Source organism: Homalodisca vitripennis, chromosome 5, assembly GCF_021130785.1.
Source record: "Homalodisca vitripennis isolate AUS2020 chromosome 5, UT_GWSS_2.1, whole genome shotgun sequence".
NCBI classification, from domain to species: Eukaryota; Metazoa; Arthropoda; class Insecta; order Hemiptera; family Cicadellidae; genus Homalodisca; species Homalodisca vitripennis.
In genome coordinates, this window is record NC_060211.1 from 72,789,228 (window position 1) to 72,801,968 (window position 12,741).

General features: G+C 33.6%; 1 protein-coding gene across 1 annotated transcript in view; it reads right to left on the bottom strand.

Moving 5' to 3' along the window:
* The window catches only part of LOC124363513 (solute carrier organic anion transporter family member 74D), a 50,074-nt gene that overhangs the window by 17,816 nt on the left and 19,517 nt on the right, over positions 1–12,741 (bottom strand). The window contains exon 2 of the mRNA XM_046818761.1: positions 1,573–1,763. Within this exon, the coding sequence (XP_046674717.1) occupies positions 1,573–1,762 (190 nt within the window). The 5' untranslated portion in view covers position 1,763. The remainder of the gene's footprint in view (positions 1–1,572; positions 1,764–12,741) is intronic.

Genomic DNA, 12,741 nt, shown 5'->3' on the forward strand with positions numbered 1-12,741 from the left:
TTATCAGAAACCGAATCTTGATTACTTATGGCATGCTATTTCTTGTTCAGTTTTAGTTCAGTTTTATTTAAGTAACAGAAATATAAACTTAAAATGTCCTAAACCAAAAAACTAAAAATTCAAAATAAAAAATCTTTAACATGCATTTGCAAATATAAAATAATGTAACGTAAATTTGTATACAGCATTTGTTATTTGACATAAATAAATTGTTTTCTGTTCAAATAAAAAATGAGTGAAATACTTTGTTTTTATTTATTTCTTGAAACTTGTAGAATGTGTTAAACAGCTAAAAACACATCTTAGGTATATTTAGGTATTTTGGCTGATCTTTATCATTGTAGCATTAGAATGTAGATGTAAATGCTACAAACTGTAGTATGGAAAACTAAATTCAAAAAAATTACCTACAAAATATGAAGTATATGAAACATGAATATATGTTTTAAATATGAAGAAAATGAATTAGATCTATTAGTAGTAATAATTTAAAACCCGTACATTCCAATTTGTGGTTGTATAAAATGTTTTTATATTTTTGGACAGTTAAGGAGAGGCCAATTCTCTTTTGATTCATATTTGTGCTCCTCGTGGCCTACTGGTCTGCGTGAGGATTTTTTTAAACAGAATACGAGGCAGAGTAGGTTCAGTACAAGGTAACAGTACTAATAAAAAGTGCAACTGTCAAAGATAGGGTTTGAACCTGTGCTATCAGATGTTAACTCAGACCCAAAGTCCAACCATAGAGAGAGAATAGGTTTTTAAGCTTTGAAAGCTCTATAAAACTCCTATTAGGACACAATGCAGGTACAAAGGACTTCATAATTAATGAAGAATGTTCTATTTTGAGTTAACTGCCTGCTAAAGTTAACAGATCAAGAAACTTGTCTGTGAACACACCACAATCGAACTTAACAATGGATGAGTTGTATATCAAAACAAAAAGCATTTTCCTAAAACCCACACAACAGCAATTGCATAAGAAACACAATCATTGTTCATTAAAAAATAAATAAATGTCTTTTTTGGCTAATAAAATGAAATCTATGATTTTATTTTTGTAAAAGTTAGATAAGTAATGATAATTTTTTTCCTGTAACAGTGGATAAATAGTTTATAACCACAATTATTGTAAAACAGGTTGTCAATAGGTGAAAAAGAAGGTGGTAGAAAGTTGGAATAATCATCTTTTATGATTTGAAGATAAGAGATTACTATTTATTGCAAAGATTAAGTAACTGTACAGATTAAAAACTTATTCATGAAACTTAAAAAAAGTACAATTTGGTGTTGATTCGATACTGTAATATACAAGTTATGTTTTATTTAACAACAATTATTTTATTAAGAATGAATATCAAAAACCATTTGAATTTAGCATAATCTATCTATTGATCACCTTAATCAACACATTTTTTACCAGTTGTTTTCTTTGTAACAAATTTTTCTTACCATTTACATTCATTATCAGTTGGTACCACGTATTTATATTTTTTTCCTAATTCTGTATCAATTGTTACAATATGACAGTGTGACCAGAAGCTGATAACGAACCATCCTTCTGATCCTTACCTGTAGTCCTGCTGTCAATCTTGAATCTCTTCTCCAGTGTGGTGAGGGTGGCTATGAAGTAAATGTAGGACATAGCCTGGATGGTGCCTAGTAGGCCATATACCACCAGGAACCCCTTGGTGGAGTTGAATCTCTGGAGCCACAGGGGGCGCCATGGTCCCAGGCCACACATACCAACGTCCTCCTTCATCCTGCGTAGGGCAAAGGGTAAAAGACAAATAAATGAGTTAGCTCTTTATTTAATTACTGTAATATTGATATTCAATACACAGTATAGTGGGTGAAAGTAGCTAATGTATATACTGTACTCCTATACTAGTATTATCGTTTTGATTTAAATTTTAAAAAACATTAACGTAATTTCACAAACTGTTTGGGGGGGGGGGGTCGGTTTCTCTTCCTAAATATCCACTGCATTCAAGATCATAGACCAAATCTTAATTACATACTGCCTCTGTTCATCAGCTGATCACCAATGCGCGACCTCTTCGGGCTCCAGCTCTCTTAGCACACTTCCCTCAAATACAAGTAGGATATGAACATATCAATCAGAAGTAGGGTTTGATTACACTCAGCCAAACAGTATATTAATTAATTTTAGCCAATTTACGCAAACAGAACATTTGGTAAAATGTCTGTATAAATTGAGCTAGGTTGATCAACACCTTATGGTTAAAATTCCTTTATTCTTTTTTATACCGTTTTGATTCAAATGCCCTATTTTGTTAGAGTAAGACATATTGGGGGCGGATTTTGGTATGCTACAAGTTTATAATGCCATACAAAAATGTTTGATATAATAACACATAAAACACATGTGATTTTAAAATTGCGTAAAAAAATTGTAGTCTTTTCCCACCAGAAGGAAATTAAAATATTCTTAAGACTGTAAAAATCAAATTCTTCATGAGATTATGGTGATTATGGATGGCATCAGAATGGTAGTTTGGAGAGGACGACCTATGCTGTCAAACTTGCCAGTCATTTTGCTTCTCTTATCATAGACAGCTAGACGCCCATGACGTAAGGATTCGGTAGTTAGCTTATCGTATTACTATCACGTCTTTGTTAACGATGTAGTGTGTTACTATTCAGTAGGCGGTCCTTGTATCTCTTGGTTCGTCATTCAGTTCCAGTACTGGCATGTTCATTGTCAATCAAGACAAAACGCCATGTTTGGTATAATTACGAAAAGGTAATAAAGTAGAGATGGTGTTTGGATTTGTTTAAGAAAACTTTTATTTTTAATTCAATCAAATGAAAAGAAAATTTGAGAAGGGTGACTCGGCATTAGTAGAGGAACGCGGTGTCACACAGATTCTAGCAACAGTGTAGAGCTTTTGGGCGAGTGAAGAATATAATGGAGAAAATACATTTAAAATTACGTTTGAAAATATAGCAGACTGTTGTCAACTTGACAATTTCTGAGCATCATAACAGAGGTATCACGAATTATCCTACTCTGCTGAGTACTTCTATACTAGAGCTGTTCTGACTTTACCATTGGTGACTGCACTACTTGGCAACACTGCAGGGATACCGATTAGAGTCTTTAGTTGCCACTCCACCAGAAATATGTTTCTATCGTCTTTACTGATCGGTCGCTACCATTTTTTTCAAATCCGTCACTTCACTGCATTTGTAAAATTCTAGTTTTTTCAGCCAGTAAGCCTTTAGACAAAACTGGAATAGGCCTACAGTGTAGTATTTTTATACACCTGATAATCAGTTCTATTTCAGAATTCACTTTATGACATTGTTACAGATCGGGGGTCAAATTCATTTATAAAGGTAATGGTGGATACCAATTTATCCAGGTTAAAAAACCACACTTTTTAAAGATTTCCCATGTGTAACTGTGCGATATGTTCAGAAATGTACAGAAAAATGAGATCAGGGCGCTAGAGAAGGAGAGAGCAGAGAAGGTTGAAGATTGGAAAGGATGTCATTTTCTTTATTAGTGTTGACAAAACTAGTCTGAGTGCGAGATTTTTTACCATAAGAAATAACACCATAACTTATAGGTTTGGATTGATTTCCTATTCAGGGATTCTGTTACCTAAGAATGACTGCTTTCCAGTAAATGTAATAAGAATCCCATCTTTAAATTATTAAAAAATATTAAAATCGGAATAGTGATTGTCACCCGTGCCATCAACGTGTGTGTGAACAGACGCCGTGCCTATTTAAGATGTTCCAATCAACATTATTATTTGCTGCCCTAATCGAGTGTTTAACAATATTTTTATTTGATTAAGAATGTTAAGTTTTTAATATCATATGACTACATATAATTGAATTATTTTTAATGTGGTCCTTTTGACAACGAGATAAAATACTTTTTCAGCGCTACGTATTTTTGGATTTTTATCACTAAACTTATAAGGTCTATTTTGAATTCAGTAAAGTCAATAATATACCCCGTTTAACTCACCACTTTGAAACCGGCAGCTAGGCCGAATGATGATTTGGAAGGTTAAAAATTATTCAATGTATCAGATTGTTAGAATAATTACATTGTAATTCAAACTGCGTTATTACATTAACAGTAATTTGGTGATCAAACCGTTAATTAAATAAATTTGAAAAATCATGGTCGTTGAATCGAATTGGAACTCCGTACTGGCCTGACCGTTGAAAAGACCACATAACTTTCACACTCAACGAGATCCCAACTGGCAGATATTTTTGATTCTTGTGATATGTCAGAAATGACAGAGACCATAATTTAAGTGCCTCGACCTAGACAATACGAGAGTACTATGGATCAAATCGCCTTAAACACTCCAAAGTCTCCAAATAGCTGAAGTCAGTATGACACAGGCGTGACAACAAGCGGATAAAAAACGTTATGCGTAAAGACAGAACCAAAATCCTTCCAACAAGGGTTGAAATGGGGTAGGTCAAGAGAATTCCCGGGTTCTAGTCAATTGAGAGACTTCAAATTTGTATGTAGTTCTTATTTGCTCTACGCACTCATAATCGTTTCATCAACCGCATGATATCTTGTTTCGTAATTGCCGTGTTAGAAAAAACCTGCCACTACGTTGATATTTAGCAGAACAATAATTTGCTTTTCGTTTCTATCATCGGTTTTGATGGCGTATCATTCTATACTACAACATTTAAATTACACAAATGATTGTGGTTAAGGGTCAACGGTTCTTGTATTGCAATCGTGTTTTAACTAGTTCTAACTTTTCAAGATGAAATATTAAAATATAAGTAACATAACAAATAGTGTGCACCTGTCATACCACACGTGCATCCACTAAATGTCTTGCACCTAATGATATACCTACATCAAGATTACGATTTATTACGACTGATTTATTGTGCAGTAATTGTCAATCTCCACGGTTTGCTTGTAACTGTTCTAGGAAGCCGGCGACCATTACTCAGGTCGTTACGACCGCCTTCTCATTTGGCCTTTAGAACGACCAGTTAACTTTGATCATTTCCTGAAGTTGATTTTATATAACTAAAGAGGCCTGTATCGAGTAATTTGTTCATTAAATTACAAGTGTTACCCATATTTAAATGCGTTGAAACAATATAGCCTACTCATTGTCAACAACACAAAGAAGTGAAAAGGAAAGTACAGAGATGATCTCTTTAATTTTATCAGATTCCAAGCATGGATAAGGAGGACAAACTGTTAAATCTCAAACTGAAAAGCCATAACACAGAAGTCTCACTGGAAAATGGCCATACCGCCATCCAACGGCCAGGCTTAGTTACTACCATTGGCGGGACATAGCGCACCACAAGCAAATTCTCGTGCCTGGTTCTAGGCACTAATCCCAATGAACCTAAAACCATCCTCAATGCTTAGTTATCGCTGTATTTTTTCTATTGCAACTTTTATAAACCAACAATCACGACACGATATCTGATAAGGCCTGTCTCTAAGAATTTCAAAACTATTTTTCAATTGAGTCAGAAATTCATTAAAGATTGCATCAGTTTGTAAAATTTCGTTGGTTTTTTAATTTGTCAAATTTTTAGATCACTTCTTGAAGTTATAAATCGTTATAATCTTGAAATATAAAAACCCATTGTAGATATCAATGTCGTATAGACATAATGCACACATTAAAGACGCGATGTTTCTTGAAGTCCAGATGGTATAAAATACCAATTCCACTTTTTACATCTCACTTCAATCCACGATTCATCAACCTTGATACATGTAGTTGGTTTTACATTTTCATATGATAAAGTATCAGACGATGGAAGAGATCTATTCTTATTTGCTGTAGATCGTGATTTCCCTGGTTTCGGTACCAAGTAAGTAGTTTGTAATAAACAAATTAGATAATTAACACTAAAAACTATATGAATAATATTTATTTATGGTAGCTTACTTATGGTAGCTCAGCCTATCTGTGCTTCATCTTCCCTCTGATGTATGTGTTCCATATGACCTTCTTCGAAATTGATGCAGTGACTGGCAAAATATCTTCTTCAGCCACATCTCACTTTCGTGATTGTTCAAGGACAGTCTACTACAATGGTTCATTGGTTACAGGATAGATGCCTTATAGTGTAGTGTGGTGGTATGCAGTAGATAATAAATATCTTATATTGCCAACATAATAGAGAAAATCTTGCATTGGATCTTACAGGGGGTTTTACATAGTTATCAAGATAACGGAACCAGATGGAAAAAGGATACAGATAAAGAAAATAAGTGGTAATTAGACTGCTAGTATGCTAGTTCCAAAATAATCGTACTTAAGTTCAATGACTAACTGATATTGCCAGAAATGTGAAAGCCACTGTTCCATATCTAGAGTTACAACTTAAGAAAAACCCTGAGACAGGTCACCGAGATGAGAGACACAGATTTACCCAATCTGAACCCATTTAACATCACTGTAAATTCATCTCTATAAATAAATCCAAAAATGTATCTCCCAACACATAAAGCCAAAAGTGTGTTTCTGTATTTTGTGGAAAGAATGCGATGTATCACATGATTTATATATTCTTTAGGAAGGTATCAAGTAAATGGGTTTATAAGGTTATCAATAATTACTGATCTAACGCTAAACCAAAAAAAACCAGGTTAGGAAATACAATACGTATGTTATATGAAATTCGTATATCAGTTCATATAAATGTCATATTAAGTTTTGGTGCCTCTTACTCCAAAATTTAAAATTGTATCACTTTCTCTGTGACATACACGTAGAAAATATATTAGGGCAAGGGTTTTGCGCAATAACGTATTCATCCCAAGAAATAATATATCGATATTAAATAAATGCTCACATAAAAATTATTATATTTTTATCTGGGGCGGCCTCGACTCACAGGGCAACACCAACTACGGGTTAAATGCAATCCTTAATTGAAATTCTGTTCATGCTTCTGGCAATGCGATGTACTGCCAGGTAGAAATACAGTACTTATCAAGTCGATGTGGTTGCATTCCTTACGTGCCTTATCTCAAGTACAGTCGTGTTGATATAGCTTGCGCGACTTTATTGCTTGTTGTTCCAGAGTTACACCAACCGTTGAGTCACTTCTGAACACTACCCCGTGAGGTTATGTTCAGTGCATCGATGTACTGTATAATAGAACATTCTATTATACATCGATGGTTCTATTATGTGATGGTTCAGTGTCACATTACGTTACGCGTATTTGTCATTTGATTGAGATTCGCACGCAATCCTAATAGCTAATAGAAATGTGAACAAGGGGATGGTACTCTTAGAATGATTGCATCTTAATTAATCAATCGCAATCATATTGTTTGCTGAAATAGGCAGTTTAGCCTATAGGCCTACTACTTGTTAATGGAGTGTCCCAGGGATCTGTTCTGGACCCTGTTCTATTCTCAGTTCCTGATAACGATCTTTATTAAAGTGTGTTAGTTAAGACTTTGATCTTTTCTGATACTGGAACAGTGATGAACCTTTTTAAAGCGAATTTTTAAAAAGTGGAGAATACTTTGCAGTGGATGAATGTTCCTAAAGGTGCTGAACCTTAGTCTCACAAAAAATGCCTCAAACTCCGAATCTATTGAGCTTGGCGACTTTATAATAGCCAGTTTGGAACTCAAACATAAATTGACGGACATTATAGCTGCACCAGGTGCCGTTGTTTAAAGTACGTGCGAATTATATTCGGTTTTACTTTCAAAGTTCATTGCGTAGACATTTGTTTACACACTTATGAATGTTACCGCGTGCGTATCATCGCATATCATCGTACATATTATCTTAGGCGAAAAGGATTCTGAGGGTTCTTTATCAATGTTGTTGTACACAACTACGGGATGAGAAATAATCAGTAGGCCTAATTTTATTGGACATAAATGGTCTAAGTAAAGCATTCAATTTATATCTTTTTTAGGTATAAGAATGTTAAACACTTTTCCTCGAGACTTGAGAAAATTGTTCTCCGATTGTTTCAAACCCAGACCTAAAAACAAATAATTTTATATGCTTTTTCAAATTTTAATTAGAAATTTCCCAAAAATAAACTATTAAAAATTTAGATAATAAGAATTGTTAAGATTATAATAATTTAGTAACATTTTCTGAAAGGTACATTGCAAAAATATCAATTTTATACAGTAATCTTGTATTTATCTAACTTTATATTGTTATTTTTACAATGCGTTTATCAATGACAATTTCAAAGTTTTCAATAAACCAATAAACATTCAACAGGGGAAGGTAAGCGGAAAGGGAAGCGTGTTAAAGAGGAGTAACTCCACAATATGATCTGATCAAAAGACCGGAAATCAAATTTTTCTAGAGGAACCTCCCTCTTAAGATAACCCTTTGAAAGTAACACTATAATTCGAATTACGGAGCTTTCAAGGGAGCTTTGTGATGCATTTTGCTGAATTATTCCTACTTTACTTACCTATGCGCCTTTCTTGTTCGCTTGAAGACATGTATTTACTGTCGCAATTTTCGCTGAACTATATCGTACAGAAAATGTAAGAACGTGGTACACACTTTAATCTTTTTAATTAGACTTCTAATTAAAGCATAAACTTCCAATAGGTTATCTTCGACCCTTCAACTATTGATCTAATAACTTTAACTCGTCGAAGTGTTAACCAGTCACGTGGTTCAATACATCAAGTTTCAATACACGGATTTAATGTCTTATGGAATTCAAAATGCGCATTTAAAATGTTGTAATTTAACAATATTTTTCTTCCGTGATTGGTCTGCTTACTTTCTACATGTTTAAGTAAGGTAATGAGATGTAAAAGCTTTTTGGAATATAAAATGTTTTTAGTAAATACAACTTATTTGTTTAAAACAAATTTTATGGATAAGGAAATCTGCAACATTACAGTAACTAAGAAAATATAGCTTTTTTCTTATTTATTAATTATGTTTTAAAACAAACCTAAATCTTGAAATTACAGAAATCGTACTATATTTTTGGTCTCTGTTATTGTTTAACTAAACTTGTATTTTAAATTAGACTTTGAACCTTATAGAAATTTTGAACGTGAAGTTCTATGAAGATGCTGTAGTAGCATTTTTAGTTTTAGCGGTCCTATGATAAAAATTACGTTGAATTTATTACAAAAAATCTTTTGATAGCATGTATTATTATTTACTTACTTAAAACATTGTTATTTTATGAATGGGCTACAATAATGTTATTTTCTGCTTTTTTGCTCGATGATTTATGGCGCGTTTTAGTATAATAATGGTGTAAGATGCCAAGGATACTAGAATGAAATGTAAGGAATACGCCAATATATAAAACTTGAGTTTAATATCTTAAATTGCTAATAAATTACAAAGTTAGACACTTTATTGCCTTAATTAGACTTCTCAGGCTTGTTAAAATAGGAGTAAATTACAATGCCCAAAAATATACACTTTTGGAGATATTTTCTTGGCAACAAGAAAAACTCAAAATTGGCGTCGGAAATAAAATTAACTAAGTGTTTATACATGGACATTGCGTGCGAAACCGCCGGTAACTGTTACTATAAATAAAAACATTATACACACACACACACACACTAAGTAGATACCATTTTCCTACGGTTATGGGTCATCCAAATGTTATATTGATCAAACAAATTTTTTCTCATCAAAATCATCAAATTTATATAAAATGTTACTCATGCTTTGGTGTACAATTTTGAAGATTTTCATAAAACCTTGTGAAATTACTCGTTAGGTGGTATATAGTTAGTACTCAAATCACTGAAAATCTATCTGTAGGAAACAAATTATCATATTGTTACACACTAGCTTTGAGATGTCAAACGGTCAGACTGACACAAAGGCAGAAAATGTTCAGGCTGGTTTTTAAAACAAGCGGAATTCGAGATTTATCAATTCTAAAATAATGTATGCCGATTTACAGGTCTAAGATAAACAATCATGGTTTGATAACTACTGTTGAAATTACAAGAAGTAAGGCAAAAATAAATGCACATTTGGCAAATATTCTATTCCCAAGATTAATTAAACGAATATATTGATAAGGAGAAAAGATGAGAAAATAACGAATTCAAAATTGTATTTCAATTAATTTAATGAAAAGTCAACAAATATTTCATTTTTACTTTATAGATGTACTGATAAATATAAAAGTATAGTATAAATAAAGTAAGCTATGCAATAGAAGTTGAATCATCGATAATCCACTCAGAATTCAGAGTAGGTCTCAAAAATTCAATAGAAAGTGTCCACCTTTGTCCATCCGGCCCTGTAGAGACCGAAAATGGTAATGTACAAGAGAATGGCAGAGGTGGAGGCGGCAACTAAACAAACACCTCCAAAACTCTCCTCTAGACCTACATTGTAGAAAGAGAGAGTTGAACGTTCCAAGTCAACGACCTCTAGAGACTACAGTTGGAAGAGGGATCAGCTGTTTTGGGATAAGAAGTCAAAGCTGAGCGGAGTTACTGATAACGGTCTCTCAACCACTCTCACAGTCCATTCTTAGAATTTAACTATTTCCTTTTCTTTTTTTATCAACCTACTGTTATATATTATTAATCGTTAAGTAACAACGATAAATATTTCCGTGTTCAAGGAAAACATCCAACTAAATTGGTACAACCTATATATATTCTTTCCATAACTATCCCTTTTGTACAGACACAAAATAAATAAACAACAATACAACTGCGATGTTTGTATTGGATTGAAAAATGTTAATAAATAAAACTACCCATTTAGAAATCTACCATGGATTAACAGTAACAACAAATTTTGAATTGCTATGAACGATAACGTATATCAGTATTGCAGTCAAGGACAGGCTGGAAATTTATATAATCGTCGTTTAAGTTATATACTGGTATTAATATTAGTCAATTTGATCTCTATACATTTTACATAAATAGATTGCCTATGTTTAAGGATAATCTGTAACAATGGCCATTTATCTCTGTACATGGAACAGTCTTGGCAGTTGTTACTGTTCTTCCATAAAAATAGAAATTTGTATGCAAACGATTGATAAATGATCGCCTATATTAGATTATTCAACTGGATTTATTCCAGAGTCTCTTTAAAAATTAGTGTTTATTTGGTCAGAAAAACTATACAGTTTAATAACTTTTTAAAGGCCGAGGGGAATAAATTAAAATAAACAAAACCTTGAGAAAGGTGATTTAATAATAGGACACGTAGGAAGAAACCTTTGATGTAGTCTTGCAGGTAGGTTTATTCTGAGAAAACCACTGTGTCGTGACTGGGAGTCCCTTCACGCTAATTGATGGGTTGTTCTGGAGAGGACATGATGTAATTGTGTGAAACAGCTGACAAGTCTTGGAGTTGTGGTTGGAACTTCAGAATGTTCCTTCAGATATAAAGAAGCGGAATATATTTTGTAAGAATGTGTGCCAGTTATTGATCTCCCGTCCTTAAGCGAACATCCAAAAACATTCCACTGTAAGACAAATGGGAGTAGTTGCAAGGGTGATTATGACGTCTCAAGGGCAATGACCTTGTGAGCTATTATTACAGAAGCGTCGAAAATTGATTCATCATGGTTGTATGGATGTATCTCTCCACGCACAAATGTCAATATGCTCAGGACATACGAATATTTGTTAGTCAACATTGTGGACATATTCTTTTATATCGTGATAGGTAATTATTTGTACTCTTATATTAATACTGTATCCAGAGTACGAATATTGTATTATATTTACAAAATACTAGAGCATTTGTATATGTATATCACAACAAATATTTGCTCCGCTAGGACTCGAACCCGAATCTCTTACTTGTCAGGTGAGTGTGCTACCAATACACTACAAAGTCCTTACTTTTTAGGATTCAAATATATCTCGAGTATGTACTGACTTATCTACTTGAAATTGTGCATGAAGCTTCATTTCGATATGAGAAACACTGAGATCGTTTGTGGTACATGTACCATATACTCAACCACGGGATTTGGTTGAGCGTTAGCGAATATATTTACATTGGCCTTATGAGTAACCATGATGACAACGAGAACATAGCAGATAAATCTCAGTATACTAATAAGAAACTTTTACATGTGACTAATTAACATATGTAGCCACTATCCCAACACATCCACATAATTGAATGGTAACTTGTGGTATACACTTTTATTATTTAAGCACTGATATGTAACCTAATTTAATGATAAACAATCTGAAGATATCATTACTTTACCGTATCAATGTCTGTCGTCATATCTGTCATTAATGAAACGAGCTACGTTTGAAATTTTGCATTAAATCTCATACTTCTAACTTCTAAATACTATACAGATCTAAAATAAATTTACGGAATATGTAATTATATTAATATAACACAATCATATGGACTTATCTTTATTCTGACAGAGATACGGCGCTTACCATTATCAGGAAACGATGTTTCTACTAGGCACATTGTCGTGGGTATCAACACAAGTGTGCCGTTGTACTAATGAACGTTTAAACTTGAGCGCGTTCAATTGTACGTCAGATGAGACCATGAGACTACTCGTCTCTTCAGGAAACGACACTGTTTGGGTCCGACCCGTTCCTCAGTTAGAGAGGTGTACTCTGCGGAGACCAAAGTGCAGGTGAACGATCACGTGACAAGTACGGTTAGAGCGTGTTCTACTCCGTGCGATTCTCACGGCTCCGTGTGACAGAGACTTGGCCCATCCATTATCCCACACCGTTGAGTCCGCACA